Genomic DNA, 20,133 nt, shown 5'->3' on the forward strand with positions numbered 1-20,133 from the left:
CCTCACTGTAACACTGATATAACACACACCCCTCACTGTAACACACTGATAAACCCCACACCCCTCACTGTAACACTGATATAAACCACACCCCTCACTGTAACAGTGATATACCCCACACCCCTCACTGTAACACTGATATACCCCACACCCCTCACTGTAACACTGATATACCCCACACCCCTCACTGTAACACTGATATACCCCACACCCCTCACTGTAACACTCTGATATACCCCACACCCCTCACTGTAACACTGATATACCCCACACCCCTCACTGTAACACTCTGATATACTCCACACCCCTCACTGTAACACTGATATACCCCACACCCCTCACTGTAACACTCTGATATACTCCACACCCTCACTGTAACACTCTGATATACCTCACACCCCTCACTGTAACACTGATATACCCCACACCCCTCACTGTAACACTGATATACCCCACACCCCTCACTGTAACACTGATATACCCCACACACCTCACTGTAACACTGATACACCCCACACCCCTCACTGTAACACTGATATACACCACACCCCTCACTGTAACACTGATATTCCCCACACCCCTCACTGTAACACTCTGATAAACCCCACACCACTCACTGTAACACTGATATACCCCACACCCCTTACTGAAACACTCTGATATACCCCACACCCCTCACTCTAACACTCTGATATACCCCAAACCCCTCACTGTAACACTGATATGCCCCACACCCCTCACTATAATACTCTGATATACCCCACACCCCTCACTGTATCGTTGATATACCCAACACCCCTCACTGTAACACTGATATGCCCCACACCCCTCACTGTTACACTCTGATATACCCCACACCCCTCACTGTAACACTGATATACCCCACACCCCTCACTGTAACACTCTGATATACCCCACACCCCTCACTGTAACACTGATATACCCCACGCCTACCACTGTAACACTGATATACCCCACACCCCTCACTGTAACACTGATATACCCCACACCCCTCACTGTAACACTGATATACCCCACACCCCTCACTGTAACACTGATATACCCCACACTCCTCACTGTAACACTGATATACCCCACATCCCTCACTGTAACACTCTGATATGCCCCACACCCCTCACTGTAACACTGATATACCCCACACCCCTCACTGTAATACTGATATACCCCACACCCCTCACTGTAACACTGATATACCCCACACCCCTCACTGTAACACTGATATACCCCACACCCCTCACTGTAACACTGATATACCCCACACCCCTCACTGTAACACTGATATACCCCACACCCCTCACTGTAACACTGATATACCCCACACCCCTCACTGTAACACTCTGATATACCACACACCCCTCACTGTAACACTGATATACCCCACACCCCTCACTGTAACACTCTGATATACCCCACACCCCTCACTGTAACACTGATATACCCCACACCCCTCACTGTAACACTCTGATATACTCCACACCCTCACTGTAACACTCTGATATACCTCACACCCCTCACTGTAACACTGATATACCCCACACCCCTCACTGTAACACTGATATACCCCACACCCCTCACTGTAACACTGATATACCCCACACCCCTCACTGTAACACTGATACACCCCACACCCCTCACTGTAACACTGATATACCCCACACCCCTCACTGTAACACTGATATTCCCCACACCCCTCACTGTAACACTCTGATATACCCCACACCCCTCACTCTAACACTCTGATATACCCCAAACCCCTCACTGTAACACTGATATGCCCCACACCCCTCACTATAATACTCTGATATACCCCACACCCCTCACTGCATCGTTGATATACCCAACACCCCTCACTGTAACACTGATATGCCCCACACCCCTCACTGTTACACTCTGATATACCCCACACCCCTCACTGTAACACTGATATACCCCACACCCCTCACTGTAACACTGATATACCCCACACCCCTCACTGTAACACTGATATACCCCACATCCCTCACTGTAACACTGATATACCCCACACCCTCACTGTAACACTGATATAACCCACACCCCTCACTGTAACACTGATATACCCCACACCCCTCACTGTAACACTGATCTACCCCACACTCCTCACTGTAACACTGATATACCCCACACCCCTCACTGTAACACTGATCTACCCCACACCCCTCACTGTAACACTGATATACCCCACACCCCTCACTGTAGCACTGATATACCCCCCACCCCCCATTGTAACACTGATACAGCCACACCCCTCACTGTAACACTGATATACCGCACACCCCTCACTGTTGCACTGATATACCCCACACCCCTCACTGTAACACTGATATACCCCACACCCCTCACTGTAACACTGATATACCCCACACCCCTCACTGTAACACTCTGATATACTCCACACCCTCACTGTAACACTCTGATATACCTCACACCCCTCACTGTAACACTGATATACCCCACACCCCTCACTGTAACACTGATATACCCCACACCCCTCACTGTAACACTGATATACCCCACACCCCTCACTGTAACACTGATACACCCCACACCCCTCACTGTAACACTGATATACCCCACACCCCTCACTGTAACACTGATATTCCCCACACCCCTCACTGTAACACTCTGATAAACCCCACACCACTCACTGTAACACTGATATACCCCACACCCCTTGCTGAAACACTCTGATATACCCCACACCCCTCACTCTAACACTCTGATATACCCCAAACCCCTCACTGTAACACTGATATGCCCCACACCCCTCACTATAATACTCTGATATACCCCACACCCCTCACTGTATCGTTGATATACCCAACACCCCTCACTGTAACACTGATATGCCCCACACCCCTCACTGTTACACTCTGATATACCCCACACCCCTCACTGTAACACTGATATACCCCACACCCCTCACTGTAACACTCTGATATACCCCACACCCCTCACTGTAACACTGATATACCCCACGCCTACCACTGTAACACTGATATACCCCACACCCCTCACTGTAACACTGATATACCCCACACCCCTCACTGTAACACTGATATACCCCACACCCCTCACTGTAACACTGATATACCCCACACCCCTCACTGTAACACTGATCTACCCCACACCCCTCACTGTAACACTGATATACCCCACACCCCTCACTGTAACACTGACATACCCCACACCCCTCACTGTAATACTCTGATATGCCCCACACCCCTCACTGTAATACTCTGATATACTCCACACCCCTCACTGTAACACTCCGATATACTCCACACCCCTTACTGTAACACTCCAATATATTCCACACCCCTCACTGTAACACTCTGATATATTCCACACCCCTCACTGTAACACTCTGATATACTCCACACCCCTCACTGTAACACTCCGATATATTCCACACCCCTCACTGTAACACTCCGATATACTCCACACCCCTTACTGTAACACTCTGATATACTCCACACCCCTCACTGTAACACGCCGATATACCCCACACCCCTCACTGTAACACACTGATATACCCCACACTGCTCACTGTAACACTGATATACCCCACACCCCTCACTGTAATACTGATATACCCCACACTGCTCACTGTAACACTCTGATATACCCCACACTGCTCACTGTAACACTCTGATATACCCCACACCCCTCACTGTAACACTGATATACCCCACGCCTACCACTGTAACACTGATATACCCCACACCCCTCACTGTAACACTGATATACCCCACACCCCTCACTGTAACACTCTGATATACCCCACACCCCTCACTGTAACACTGACATACCCCACACCCCTCACTGTAACACTGATATACCCCACACCCCTCACTGTAACACTCTGATATACCCCACACCCCTCACTGTAACACTGATATACCCCACGCCTACCACTGTAACACTGATATACCCCACACCCCTCACTGTAACACTGATATACCCCACACCCCTCACTGTAATACTCTGATATGCCCCACACCCCTCACTGTAATACTTTGATATACCCCACACCCCTCACTGTAACACTGATATACCCCACACCCCTTACTGCAACACTCTGATATACTCCACACCCCTCACTGTAACACTGATATACCCCACACCCCTCACTGTAACACTGATATACCCCACACCCCTCACTGTAACACTCTGATATACCCCACACCCCTCACTGTAACACTGATATACCCCACACCCCTCACTGTAACACTGATATACCCCACACCCCTCACTGTAACACTCTGATATACCCCACACCCCTCACTGTAACACTGATATACCCCACGCCTACCACTGTAACACTGATATACCCCACACCCCTCACTGTAACACTGATATACCCCACACCCCTCACTGTAACACTCTGATATACTCCACACCCTCACTGTAACACTCTGATATACCTCACACCCCTCACTGTAACACTGATATACCCCACACCCCTCACTGTAACACTGATATACCCCACACCCCTCACTGTAACACTGATATACCCCACACCCCTCACTGTAACACTGATACACCCCACACCCCTCACTGTAACACTGATATACCCCACACCCCTCACTGTAACACTGATATTCCCCACACCCCTCACTGTAACACTCTGATAAACCCCACACCACTCACTGTAACACTGATATACCCCACACCCCTTGCTGAAACACTCTGATATACCCCACACCCCTCACTCTAACACTCTGATATACCCCAAACCCCTCACTGTAACACTGATATGCCCCACACCCCTCACTATAATACTCTGATATACCCCACACCCCTCACTGTATCGTTGATATACCCAACACCCCTCACTGTAACACTGATATGCCCCACACCCCTCACTGTTACACTCTGATATACCCCACACCCCTCACTGTAACACTGATATACCCCACACCCCTCACTGTAACACTCTGATATACCCCACACCCCTCACTGTAACACTGATATACCCCACGCCTACCACTGTAACACTGATATACCCCACACCCCTCACTGTAACACTGATATACCCCACACCCCTCACTGTAACACTGATATACCCCACACCCCTCACTGTAACACTGATATACCCCACACCCCTCACTGTAACACTGATCTACCCCACACCCCTCACTGTAACACTGATATACCCCACACCCCTCACTGTAACACTGACATACCCCACACCCCTCACTGTAATACTCTGATATGCCCCACACCCCTCACTGTAATACTCTGATATACTCCACACCCCTCACTGTAACACTCCGATATACTCCACACCCCTTACTGTAACACTCCAATATATTCCACACCCCTCACTGTAACACTCTGATATATTCCACACCCCTCACTGTAACACTCTGATATACTCCACACCCCTCACTGTAACACTCCGATATATTCCACACCCCTCACTGTAACACTCCGATATACTCCACACCCCTTACTGTAACACTCTGATATACTCCACACCCCTCACTGTAACACGCCGATATACCCCACACCCCTCACTGTAACACACTGATATACCCCACACTGCTCACTGTAACACTGATATACCCCACACCCCTCACTGTAATACTGATATACCCCACACTGCTCACTGTAACACTCTGATATACCCCACACTGCTCACTGTAACACTCTGATATACCCCACACCCCTCACTGTAACACTGATATACCCCACGCCTACCACTGTAACACTGATATACCCCACACCCCTCACTGTAACACTGATATACCCCACACCCCTCACTGTAACACTCTGATATACCCCACACCCCTCACTGTAACACTGACATACCCCACACCCCTCACTGTAACACTGATATACCCCACACCCCTCACTGTAACACTCTGATATACCCCACACCCCTCACTGTAACACTGATATACCCCACGCCTACCACTGTAACACTGATATACCCCACACCCCTCACTGTAACACTGATATACCCCACACCCCTCACTGTAATACTCTGATATGCCCCACACCCCTCACTGTAATACTTTGATATACCCCACACCCCTCACTGTAACACTGATATACCCCACACCCCTTACTGCAACACTCTGATATACTCCACACCCCTCACTGTAACACTGATATACCCCACACCCCTCACTGTAACACTGATATACCCCACACCCCTCACTGTAACACTCTGATATACCCCACACCCCTCACTGTAACACTGATATACCCCACACCCCTCACTGTAACACTGATATACCCCACACCCCTCACTGTAACACTCTGATATACCCCACACCCCTCACTGTAACACTGATATACCCCACGCCTACCACTGTAACACTGATATACCCCACACCCCTCACTGTAACACTGATATACCCCACACCCCTCACTGTAATACTCTGATATGCCCCACACCCCTCACTGTAATACTTTGATATACCCCACACCCCTTACTGCAACACTCTGATATACTCCACACCCCTCACTGTAACACTGATATACCCCACACCCCTCACTGTAACACTCTGATATACCCCACACTGCTCACTATAACACTCTGATATACCCCACACCCCTCACTGTAACACTCTGATATACCCCACACCCCTCACTGTAACACTGCTATACCCCGCACACCTTACTGTAACACTCTGATATACCCCACACTGCTCACTATAACACTCTGATATACCCCACACCCCTCACTATAACACTCTGATATACCCCACACCCCTCACTATAACATTCTGATATACCCCACACCCCTCACTGTAACACTGATATACCCCACGCCTACCACTGTAACACTGATATACCCCACACCCCTCACTGTAACACTGATATACCCCACACCCCTCACTGTAACACTCTGATATACCCCACACCCCTCACTGTAACACTGACATACCCCACACCCCTCACTGTAATACTCTGATATGCCCCACACCCCTCACTGTAATACTTTGATATACCCCACACCCCTCTCTGTAACACTCTGATATACTCCACACCCCTCACTGTAACACTCCGATATACTCCACACCCCTTACTGCAACACTCTGATATACTCCACACCCCTCACTGTAACACTGATATACCCCACACCCCTCACTGTAACACTCTGATATACTCCACACCCCTCACTGTAACACTCCGATATACTCCACACCCCTTACTGCAACACTCTGATATACTCCACACCCCTCACTGTAACACTGATATACCCCACACCCCTCACTGTAACACTCTGATATACCCCACACTGCTCACTATAACACTCTGATATACCCCACACCCCTCACTGTAACACTCTGATATACCCCACACCCCTCACTGTAACACTCTGATATACCCCACACCCCTCACTGTAACACTCTGATATACCCCACACCCCTCACTGTAACACTGCTATACCCCGCACACCTTACTGTAACACTCTGATATACCCCACACTGCTCACTATAACACTCTGATATACCCCACACCCCTCACTGTGACACTCTGCTATACCCCGCACACCTTACTGTAACACTCTGATATACCCCACACCCCTCACTGTTACACTCTGATATACCCCACACTGCTCACTGTAACACTCCGATATACCCCACACCCCTCACTGTAACACTGATATACCCCACACCCCTCACTGTAACACTCTGATATACCCCACACCCCTCACTGTAACACTCTGCTATACCCCACACACCTTACTGTAACACTCTGATATACCCCACACCCCTCACTGTAACACTCTGATATACCCCACACCCCTCACTGTAACACTGATATACCCCACACCCCTCACTGTAACACTGATATACCCCACACCCCTCACTGTAACACTCTGCTATACCCCGCACACCTTACTGTAACACTCTGATGACTGTGTGTGTGTGTGTGTGTGTGTGGATAGAATCATTAAATGGTTACAGCACAGAAGGAGGCCATTTGGTCCGTTGAGCCCGTGCCGGCTCTCTGCAAGAGCACTTCAGCTAGTCCCACTCCTCCGCCCTTTCCCTGTAGCCCTGCAAATTTCTTTCCTTCAGATACTTATCCAATTCCCTTTTGAAAGATAAGATTGAATCTGCCTCCACCACCCTTTCAGGCAGTGCATTCCAGATCCTAACCACTCGCTGCATAAAAAAGTTTTTTCTTACGCCGCCTTTGGTTCTTTTGCCAATCACCTTAAATCTGTGTCCTCTGGTTCTCGACCCTTCTGCCAATGGGAACAGTTTCTCTCTATTCTGTCCAGACCTCTCATGATTTTGAACACCTCTATCAAATCTCCTCTCAACCTTCTCTGCTCCAAGGAGAACAACCCCAGCTTCTCCAGTCTATCCACTTAACTGAAGTCCCTCATCCCTGGAATCATTCTCGTAAATCTTTTCTGCACCCTCTCTAAGGCCTTCACATCCTTCCTAAAGCGCAGTGCCCAGAATTGGACACAATACTCCAGCTGGGGCTGAACAGTGTTTTATGCAGGTTCATCATAATTTCCACACTTTTGTACTCTATACTGTACCTCTATTCATGAAGCCCAGGAACAATGGGCTGCCTTTTTAACTCAGCCTGCCCTGCCACTTTCAATGATTTGTGCACACATACCCCCAAATCTCTCTGTTCGTGCATCCACTTTAGGATTGTACCATTTAGTTTATATTGCCTCTCCTCATTCTTTCTACCAAATTGTATCACTTCGCACTTTTCTGCGTTAAATTTCATCTGCCACATGTCCGCCCATTTCACCAGCCTGCCTATGTCTTCCTGAAGTCTATCACTCTCCTCCTCACTGTTCACTGTACTTCCAAGTTTTGTGTCATCTGCAAATTTTGAAATTATGCCCTGTACACCCACATCCAAGTCATTAATATATATCAAGAAAAGCAGTGGTCCTAGAACCGACCCCTGGGGAACACCACTGTATACCTTCCTCCAGTCCGAAAAACAACCGTTCACCGCTACTCTCTGTCTCCTGTCACTTAGCCAATTCTGTATCTATGCTGCCACTGTCCCTTTTATTCCATGGGCTTCAACTTTGCTGGCAAGCCTATTATGTGGCACTTTGTCGAACGCCTTTTGGAAATCCATGTACACCACGTCAACCACATTACCCTCATCAACCCTCTCTGTTACCTCATCAAAGACATCAATCAAGTTAGTTAAACACGATTTGCCTTTAACAAATCCGTGCTGGCTTTCTTTAATTAATCCACACTTGTCCAAATGACTGTTAATTTTGTCCCTGATTATCGTTTCTAAAAGCTTCCCCACTACCGAGGTTAAACTGACTGGCCTGTAGTTGCTGGGTTTATCTTTACACCCTTTTTTGAACAATAGTGTAACATTTATAATTCTCCAGTCCTCTGGCACCACCCCCGTATCTAAGGAGGATTGGAATATTATGGCCAGTATCTCTGCGATTTCCACCCTCAATTCCCTCAGCATCCGAGGATACATCCCATCCACTCCTGGTGACTTATCAACGTTAAGTACAACCAGCCTTTCTAGTACCTTCTCTTTATCAATTTTTATCCTATCAAGTGTCTCCACTACCTCCTCCTTCACTATGTCTATGGCAGCATCCTCTTCCTTGGTGAAGACAGATGCAAAGTACTCATTTAGTACCTCAGCCATACCCTCTGCCTCCATGCGTAGGTCTCCTTTTTGGTCCCGATTCAGCCCCACCCTTCCTCTTAATACCCTTTTACTATTTATATTCCTATAGAAGACTTTTGGATTACCTTTTATGTTGGCTGCCATGCTATTCTCATGCCCTCTCTTTGCCCCTCTTATTTTCTTTTTCACTTCTCCTCTGACCTTTCTATATTTAGCCTGATTCTCAGCTGGATTTGCAACCTGACATCTGTCATACGCACTCTTTTTCGGCTTCATCATATTCTCTATCTCTTTCGTCATCCAGGGAGCTCTGGCTTTAGTTGCCCTGCCTTTCCCCCTAGTGGGAATGTACCTCAACTGTACCTGAACTATTTCCTCTTTAAAGACAGCCCATTGTTCCATTACAGGTCTGCCTGCCAATCTTTGATTCCAGTTTACTCGGGCCAGATCCGTTCTTATCCCACTGAAATTGGCCTTTCCCCCGTTAAACATTTTTACTCTAGATTGCTCCTTGTGCTTTTCCATAGCTAATCTAAACCTTATGACACTATGATCACTGTTCCCTAAATGTTCACCTACTGACACTTGCTCCACTTGACCCACCTCATTTCCCAGAACCAGATCCAGCAATGCCTCCCCCCTCATCAGGCCGGAAACTTACTGATCAAGAAAGGTCTCCTGAACACACTTCAGAAATTCTTCCCCTTCTCTGCCCTTTACACTATTACGATCCCAGTCTATATGAGGATAGTTGAAGTCGCCCATTATTACTACTCTATAGCTCTTGCACCTCTCTGTAATTTCTCTGCAAATTTGCTCCTCTATATCCTTCCCACTAGTTGGTGGTCTACAGAATACACCTAGTAGTGTAATGGCACCTCGATTATTTCTTAACTCTAGCCATATAGATTCTGTCCTTGACCCCTCACTGTAACATTCTCCTTGACCAATACTGCCACACCACCTCCTGTCTTACCTTCCCTATCTTTCCTGAACACTTTATAACCAGGAACATTTAATACCCAATCCTGGCCTTTTTTGAGCCAGGTCTCAGTTATTGCCACAACATCATATTCCCAGGAGGCTATTTGTGCCTGCAGCTCACTGACCTTGTTTACTACGCTTCGTGCGTTCACGTACATACACTGTAAACCCACCTTAGACCATCCTGTGTTCTCTCTTAGTTTGACCCCTCCAATACCTTACTATTTCTTACTTTAGTGCTCTCTGCCTCTCCCAATCCTTTGAGCTCTTTATTTCCCTTTTCTAATGTTACATCCTGGTGCCTATCCCCCTCCCAAATTAGTTTAAACTCTCCCCAACTGCACTAGCAAACCTCCCCGCGAGGATATTGGTTCCAGCCCTGTTGAGGTGCAACCCGTCCGGCCTGTACAGGTCCCACCTCCCCCAGAACCGGTCCCAAGGCCCCAGGAATCTGAAGCCCTTGTGCCTACACCATCTCTCCAGCCACGCATTCATCTGCGCTATCCTCCTATTTCTATACTCACTTGCGCGTGGGATTACCACCTTTGAGGTCCTGCTTTTTAATCTCTTTCCTAGCCTCCTAAAATCTGCCTGCAGGACCTCATCCCTCTTTCTACCTATGTCGTTGGTACCAATATGGACCACGACTTCTGGCTGCTCACCTTCCCCCCTCAGAGTGTCCTGCAACCACTCAGTGACACCCTTGATCCACCACCAGAGAGTCATGTCTGCGGCTGCAGAAACGCCTGTCTGCTCCCCTATCGAATCCTCTACCACTATTGCTTTCCCACTCTTCTTCCTCCCCCCTGTACAGCTGAGCCACCCGTGGTGCCGCAGACTTGGCTCTGGATGTACTCCCTAGAGGAACCATCGCTGTCACCAGTACTCAGAACCGAATACTGGTTGGAGAGCGCCATGCACTCGGGACTCCTGCACTACCTGCCTGGTCCTCCTTTTCTGTCTGGAGGTCACCCATTCCCTTTCTGCCTGCACACACTTTATCTGCGGGGTGACCACCTCCTGAAACGTGCCATCCATGAAGCTCTCAGCCTCATGGATGCACCGCAGTGATGCCAGCTGCTGCTCAAGCTCCAAAACCCGGAGCTCGAGTTCCTCCAACCGACGACACTTCCTGCACATGTGATTGTCCAGGACACGGGAAGGCTCCTGGAACCCCCACATGGCACAGGATGTGCATTCCGTGGGACTGAGCTGCCCTGCCATGCCTTTATTTAATAGGCTATTAACTAGAAACACTTACCAGCTACTAACCAATCAGCTCCTTCCCTGGTTGTGACGTCACTTTAGCTGTTTTGCAGTTGTATCTTTTGTTGTTGTTGTTTTCGCTGGAGATACTCCGCCTCCTCGCTGGAGATACTCCGCCTCCTCGCTGGAGGATCTCCGCCTCCTCACTGGAGATACTCCGCCTCCTCGCTGGAGGTTCTCCGCCTCCTCGCTGGAGATACTCCGCCTCCTCGCTGGAGGATCTCCGCCTCCTCGCTGGAGGATCTCCGCCTCCTCGCTGGAGATACTCCGCCTCCTCGCTGGAGATACTCCGCCTCCTCGCTGGAGGATCTCCGCCTCCTCGCTGGAGGATCTCCGCCTCCTCGCTGGAGGTTCTCCGCCTCCTCGCTGGAGATACTCCGCCTCCTCGCTGGAGATACTCCGCCTCCTCCCTGGAGATACTCCGCCTCCTCACTGGAGATACTCCGCCTCCTCGCTGGAGATACTCTGCCTCCTCGCTGGAGGTTTGCCACCTCCTCGCTGGAGATACTCGGCCTCCTCGCCGGAGATACTCGCCTCCTCGCTGGAGGTTCTCCGCCTCCTCGCTGGAGGTTCTCCGCCTCCTCGCTGGAGATACTCCGCCTCCTCGCTGGAGATACTCCGCCTCCTTGCTGGAGATACTCCGCCTCCTCGCTGGAGGTTCGCCGCCTCCTCGCTGGAGATACTCCGCCTCCTCGCTGGAGATACTCCGCCTCCTCGCTGGAGATACTCCGCCTCCTCGCTGGAGATACTCCGCCTCCTCGCTGAAGATACTCCGCCTCCTCGCTGGAGGATCTCCGCCTCCTCGCTGGAGGTTCTCCGCCTCCTCGCTGGAGATACTCCGCCTCCTCGCTGGAGATACTCCGCCTCCTCGCTGGAGATATTCCGCCTCCTCGCTGGAGGATCTCCGCCTCCTTGCTGGAGATACTCCGCCTCCTCGCTGGAGATACTCCGCCTCCTCGCTGGAGGATCTCCGCCTCCTTGCTGGAGATACTCCGCCTCCCCGCTGGAGATACTCCGCCTCCTCGCTGGAGATACTCCGCCTCCTCGCTGGAGATATTCCGCCTCCTCGCTGGAGATACTCCGCCTCCTCGCTGGAGGATCTCCGCCTCCTCGCTGGAGATACACCGCCTCCTCGCTGAAGATACTCCGCCTCCTCGCTGGAGATACTCCGCCTCCTCGCTGGAGATACTGCGCCTCCTCGCTGGAGATACTGCGCCTCCTCGCTGGAGATACTCCGCCTCCTCGCTGGAGGTACTCCGCCTCCTCGCTGGAGATACTCCGCCTCCTCGCTGGAGATATTGCGCCTCCTCGCTGGAGATACTCCGCCTCCTCGCTGGAGATACTCCGCCTCCTCGCTGGAGATACTCCGCCTCCTCGCTGGAGACACTCCGCCTCGTCGCTGGAGGTTCTCCGCCTCCTCGCTGGAGGATCTCCGCCTCCTCGCTGGAGGATCTCCGCCTCCTCGCTGGAGATACTCGCCTCCTCGCTGGACGATCTCCGCCTCCTCGCTGGAGGTTCTCCGCCTCCTCGCTGGAGGATCTCCGCCTCCTCGCTGGAGGTTCTCCGCCTCCTCGCTAGAGGTTCTCCGCCTCCTCGCTGGAGATACTCCGCCTCCTCGCTGGAGGTTCTCCGCCTCCTCGCTGGAGATACTCCGCCTCCTCGCTGGAGATACTCCTCCTCCTCGCTGGAGGTACTCCGCCTCCTCGCCGGAGATACTCCGCCTCCTCGCCGGAGATACTCCGCCTCCTCGCCGGAGATACTCCGCCTCCTCGCTGGAGATACTCCGACTCCTCGCTGGAGATACTCCGCCTCCTCGCTGGAGATACTCCGCCTCCTCGCTGGAGATACTCCGCCTCCTCGCTGGAGATACTCCGCCTCCTCCCTGGAGATACTCCGCCTCCTCCCTGGAGGTTCTCCGCCTCCTCGCTGGAGATACTCCGCCTCCTCGCTGGAGATACTCCACCTCCTCGCTGGAGGATCTCCGCCTCCTCGCTGGATGATCTCCGCCTCCTCGCTGGAGGTTCTCCGCCTCCTCGCTGGAGGTTCTCCGCCTCCTCGCTGGAGATACTCCGCCTCCTCGCTGGAGATACTCCGCCTCCTCGCTGGAGGTTCTCCGCCTCCTCGCTGGAGGTTCTCCGCCTCCTCGCTGGAGATACTCCGCCTCCTCGCTGGAGATACTCCGCCTCCTCGCTGGAGGTTCTCCGCCTCCTCGCTGGAGGTTCTCCGCCTCCTCGCTGGAGATACTCCGCCTCCTCGCTGGAGATACTCCGCCTCCTCGCTGGAGGTTCTCCGCCTCCTCGCTGGAGATACTCCGCCTCCTCGCTGGAGGATCTCCACCTCCTCGCTGGAGATACTCCGCCTCCTCGCTGGAGATAATCCGCCTCCTCGCAGCCGCCGCTGCTCCGGTCTCCGCTCTCCCAGGTCTTCCCGCTCAATTTATACTGCGCCTCCTGCTGTCCTGTGACGTCCCTCCTTGTTTATTTAAGTCTCCTCTCAGCTCCCTTTATGCCGCCGCTCTCTCTCAGTTCCGCGCGGTGTGCGAGAGTGTGGGTGTGTGTGGGTGGGGGGGATGTGTGTGTGGGTGTGTGTGAGGGTGTGTGTGTGGGGGGGGTGGGGTGTGTATGAGGGTGTGTGTGAGGGTGTGTGTGAGGGTGTGTGTGAGGATGTGTGTGTGGGTGGGTGTGAGGGTGTGTGTGTGGGTGTGTGTGGGTGTGTGTGAGGGTGTGTTTGTGGGTGTGTATGAGGGTGTGTGTGTGGGTGTGTGTGTGGGTGTGTGTGAGGGTGTGTGTGGGTGTGTGTGGGTGTGTGTGAGGGTGTGTGTGTGGGTGTGTCTGAGGGTGTGTGTGAGGGTGTGTGTGAGTGTGTGTGTGAGGGTGTGTGTGAGGGTGTGTGTGTGTGTGTGTGAGGGTGTGTGTGTGGGTGTGTATGATGGTGTGTGTGTGGGTGTGTGTGAGGGTGCCTGTGTGTGTGTGTGAGGGTGTGTGTGTGGGTGTGTGTGTGGGTGTGTGTGTGGGTGAGGGTGTGTGTGTGGGTGTGTGTGTGGGTGTGTGTGAGGGTGTGTGTGAGGGTGTGTGTGTGTGGGTGTGTGTGTGGGTGGGTGTGTGGGTGTGTGTGTGGGTGTGTGTGAGGGTGTGTGTGTGTGTGTGTGAGGGTGTGTGTGTGGGTGTGTTTGAGGGTGTGTGTGTGAGGATGTGTGTGAGGGTGTTTGTGAGGGTGTGTGTGTGGGTGTGTGTGAGGGTGTGTGTGAGGGTGGGTGTGTGTGAGGGTGTGTGTGTGGGTGTGTGTGGGGTGTGTGTGAGGGTGTATGTGAGGGTGTGTGTGAGGGTGTGTGTTTGGGGGTGTGTGAGGGTGTGTGGGTGTGTGTGAGGGTGTGTGTGTGGGTGTGTGTGAGGGTGTGTGTGAGGGTGTGTGTGTGGGTGTGTGTGAGGGTGTGTGTGAGGGTGTGTGTGAGGGTGTGTGTGTGGGTGTGTGCGAGGGTGTGTGTGTGGGTGTGTGTGAGGGTGTGTGTGTGGGTGTGGGTGGGGTGTGTGTGAGGGTGTGTGTGAGGGTGTGTGTGTGGGTGTGTGTGAGGGTGTGTGTGCGTGTGTGTGAGGGTGTGTGTGTGGGTGTGTGTGAGTGTGTGTGTGAGGGTGTGTGTGTGTGGGTGTGTGTGAGGGTGTGTGTGAGGGTGTTTGTGTGTGTGTGTGTGTGTGGGTGTGTGTGAGGGTGTGTGTGAGGGTGTGTGTGAGGGTGTGTGTGAGGATGTGTGTGAGGGTGTGTGTGAGGGTGTGCGTGTGGGTGTGTGTGAGGGTGTGTGTGAGGGTGTGTGTGAGGGTGTGTGTGAGGGTGTGTGGGTGTGTGTGAGGGTGTGTGAGGGTGTGTGGGTGTGTGTGAGGGTGTGTGTGAGGGTGTGTGGGTGTGTGTGAGGGTGTGTGAGGGTGTGTGTGAGGGTGTGTGTGAGGGTGTGTGTGTGGGTGTGTGCGAGGGTGTGTGTGTGGGTGTGTGTGAGGGTGTGTGTGTGGGTGTGTGTGAGGATGTGTGTGAGGGTGTGTGTGTGAGGATGTGTGTGAGGGTGTGTGTGAGGGTGTGTGGGTGTGTGTGAGGGTGTGTGAGGGTGTGTGTGAGGGTGTGTGTGAGGGTGTGTGTGTGGGTGTGTGCGAGGGTGTGTGTGTGGGTGTGTGTGAGGGTGTGTGTGTGGGTGTGTGTGAGGATGTGTGTGAGGGTGTGTGTGTGAGGGTGTGTGTAAGGGTGTGTGTGTGTGGGTGTGTGTGAGTGTGTGTTTCTCTTGTGTTTCTGATGAATTGATGTGTGAATTTTCAGGCCATGCAGTTCCATGTCTTCACGCAGGAGGTGCTGGAGCTCGGTCACAACGTCTCCTTCCTTCTGCTGCTGCCCTCCTCCGACTCAGTCTGCACTGCTCCTGGACAAGCCAATCTTCACAACCCTCGCTCCAGCTTTCTCAACCTCCCACTGCAGATGTTTGAGCTGGGTATGTATAAACCTCTGCTTACATAGTGAGCATTCACTAGTCACTTCCCATAGTATGCCATTGACACTGGAGAGGAGCATACTGGGATGGGGGGAGCGGCAATGCAGCTTGTGTGGTTGTTTATTATTGACCTTGAGCATTCCTTCTAATGTTTTTGCCACGTGATATTGGTGGGTGTGTCTGGAATGCGTTGAGTCGCTGATGAGTGGGCTGCATGGGTGCCGGCCACAGCCACGAAACACTGCACCCCGTCTAATACATAGGAACAGGAGTAGGCCTTGAGCCTGAACCTCACTATTTAAAAAAGGTGGTAGAGAGAAAATGGGAAATTATAGACCGGTAAGCCTGACATCGGTAGTGGAGAAAATGCTAGAGTCCATTATAAAAGATGTAATAGCAGAGCACTTGGAAAACAGTGACAGGATCGGACAAAGTCAACATGGATTTACAAAAGGTAAATCGTGCTTGACTAATCTACTGGAATTTTTTGAGGATGTACCTGGTAGAATAGATAAGGGAGAACCAGTGGATGTGGTGTATTTGGGCTTTCAGAAGGCTTTCGATAAGGTCCCGCATAAGAGATTAGCATGTAAAGTTAAAGCACATGGGATTGGGGGTAAGGTACTGACTTGGATAGAGAACTGGTTGGCAGACAGGAAGCAAAGAGTTGGAATAAACGGGTCTTTTTCCGAGTGGAAGGCAGTGACTAGTGGGGTACCGCAGGGATCGGTGCTAGGACCCCAGCTATTCACAATATATATTAATGATCTAGACGAGGGAACTAGATGTAATATCTTCAAGTTTGCAGACGACACTGTAGTGTATGTACCTTTAAGAGAGAACTACTTTTACAGCTCCTGTATACTGTAGTACCGGCAGTGACCACACCTGTATATAAGCCTTGAGCATGCCTCTGTGTCCCAGTCTTCAGACTACCCTACTCCAGTAAATACCTGTTGATTGTTAAGTTACAGCATCCGTGTGGTTAATGAAAAACATCATACTCTCAGAATCACGGATCTAACAGTGGCGACGAGGTCGATTCGAATCTACCTGCAACTCTGCATTTCCCTTCGAGGATTCGCTCCGGGAGGGCGGTGGAAGAAAGTCGAGGCCAGAAGCACGGGCGTCGACCACGAGCAACCGCCCAGTCGTCTGGCAGAGAGTGAACATCGCAGGGGAGGCTGTGGAGAGTCGGGCTTGGTTCCCCAGCCATGACGATCAGCAACAGACTGACAACAGGTACAGCGCAGACCCTTCCCGGACAGCGGCGGCTGGAGCCGACCGATGGCGGAGAAAAAGCCGAGCAGCGTCGACGGGGTAAGATAGAGGGTGAAGCGCACAGGGCGCAGCCGGGGGTTGAAAACCGAGCGGCGTCGAGGAAAAACAAAACGGAGATAAAGAGGGTAAAGCAGCAGCCGGGTTCAGGACCGAGCAGCGGAAACGGGAAAGGCGCACAGAAAAAAAAATGCGCAGAGCACAGCCAGGGCTCAAGGGCTGAACAGTGTCCGCGGGGAGAAGAAGGGAGAGCGCAGGAGACGCCATTGAGCCGCGGAGAAGAAGGAAGCGCGCGGGAGACGCCATTTTTAGAAGCCGCAGCGGAGTAGAAGGGCGAGCACGGGAAGGAAGGAAAGCGCGGGAGACGCCATTTTGTGCCAGCGGAGAAGAAGGGGAAGCGCGGGAGACGCCATTTTTGACAGCTAAATCACACCCAGGGATGCCGAAGAGTGGCAGTATCTCTACGTTCGACAATGAAGTGGAAGATTGGGCGACATATGTGGAACGTATTGAGGTGTACTGCAGGGCGAATGAAGTGCCAGATGCTAGGAAAGCACTGGTTTTGTTAAATTCCATGGGTGCAAAAACTTATGGGTTACTGCGAAACCTAATAACCCCAGAGAAGCCTGTGGACAAGAATTTCGAAAGCACAGTAGAAATCCTACAGGACCACTTAAACCCCACACCGCTGCTGATAGCAGAACGATTTAAGTTCCATAAAAGGAACCAACACAAAGACGAAAGCAATGCTGGGTACTTAACGGAACTGCGCAAGCTATCAAAACACTGCCAGTTTGGAGTGGGACTAGCAGATACGTTAAGGGACAAGTTTGTGGGCTGCAAAGTGAAGGAACCCAGAAACGGCTTCTATCAGAAAAGGATCTTACGCTGGACAAGGCTTTCAGTATGGCAGTATCACACGAAGCAGCCGCAAGGGGCGCTACAGAGATACAACGGAGACTGCAAGAATATGGCACCAATGAAATGTCCTATGGAACAGGGAAGTGCTATCGCTGCGGCAGAACAACACATGGCCAGAAGGATTGTTGGTTCAAGGACCAAGTGTGCAGACAGTGTGGAAAAGCAGGACACATAGCAAGAGTCTGCAGGTCAGGGAAGAAAACCAGCAGCAAGAAATCTCCACAGGAGAAGTACAAAAAGGTACACAAGGTGATGGACAGTAGTTCAGACGAACAGAAAAGTGACACAGACTCCAGAAGCAAGGAGCTGGGTTGTCTGAAACTACATAAGGTAACCAAAATGGAGGATCACCAGACTATCTGGGTTACACTCAAGATAGACGGAGTCCAAGTGAAAATGGAATTGGACACAGGATCAGCCCTAACAGTCATAAACCAAAGGGACTACAAGCGGCTATTTTCACATATACCCTTGAAAGCTACAGAGATTGTCTTGAAGACGTACACGGGGCAAAAAGTCTACCCCAAAGGAATAATAAGGGTGAAAGTGATATACAAAGGCCAGGAAATACCTAAAATGGACATATATGTATTGCCAGATGGAGGACCACCACTGCTAGGACGTGAATGGATCCGGAAGATACAATTAGATTGGCATTCCATACAGGCACTGAAGGTTGAGGCCAAAAAGGATGACGACGTCACACCTGGACGACTGTCAAAAATGCTAACTGACACAAAAGAAGTGTTCCAGGAGGGACTCGGAACACTAAAAGGCATAACAGCAATGATTAAAATAGAGGAAAATGCAAGCCCAAAGTTTCATAAGGCCAAACCAGTGCCTTATGCGATCAGACCAGCTGTCGAAGCAGAGCTGGAAGGGTTGGAACGTTCAGGAGTACTGTCCAAAGTAGACTGGAGCGAGTGGGCTACACCCATCGTTCCTATAATGAAGAGGTCGTTGAGTAATATGCCTGTGGAACCAAAGAAGGTCCGCATCTGTGGGGATTTTAAGGTGACAGTGAACCCAGTCCTTCACACGGTACAATATCCGCTTCCACGAATTGAGGATATTTTCGCCTCGCTATCTGGAGGTAAACACTTCACCAAAATTGATCTAGCTTAGGCGTACTTGCAAATGGAGGTAGAAGAAACCTCGAAACAATACCTTACGATCAACACTCATAAAGGTCTCTATCAATACAACCGGCTGGTGTTCGGCTCCGGCTATTTGGCAAAGGGCGATGGATCAAGTCCTGCAAGGGATTCCAGGGACCCAGTGTTATTTGGACGACATCCTGGTCACGGGCGAAAATGACAGTGATCACCTCGCCAACTTGGAGAAGGTGCTCACCAGATTAAAGGAATATGGGCTACGAGCTAATCGCCACAAGTGCGAATTTTTCCAGAAGCAGATCTCGTATTGTGGCCACGTCATCGATGAAGAGGGGTTACATAAGTCCCCTGAAAAGATTGAGGCAGTAGTCAAGGCTCCAGCACCGGAAAATGTGTCACAACTCAGGTCGTTCCTCGGGCTGGTAAACTACTACCATAAGTTCTTACTAA

General features: G+C 51.2%; 1 protein-coding gene across 1 annotated transcript in view; it reads left to right on the forward strand.

Moving 5' to 3' along the window:
- The window catches only part of ankfn1a (ankyrin repeat and fibronectin type III domain containing 1a), a 194,364-nt gene that overhangs the window by 85,311 nt on the left and 88,920 nt on the right, over window positions 1–20,133 (forward strand). The window contains exon 14 of the mRNA XM_085964026.1: window positions 16,201–16,369. Within this exon, the coding sequence (XP_085820152.1) occupies window positions 16,201–16,369 (169 nt within the window). The remainder of the gene's footprint in view (window positions 1–16,200; window positions 16,370–20,133) is intronic.

This window comes from Somniosus microcephalus, chromosome 21 (assembly GCF_052327205.1).
Source record: "Somniosus microcephalus isolate GS21.2 chromosome 21, FLI_Smic_1.0, whole genome shotgun sequence".
NCBI classification, from domain to species: domain Eukaryota; kingdom Metazoa; phylum Chordata; class Chondrichthyes; order Squaliformes; family Somniosidae; genus Somniosus; species Somniosus microcephalus.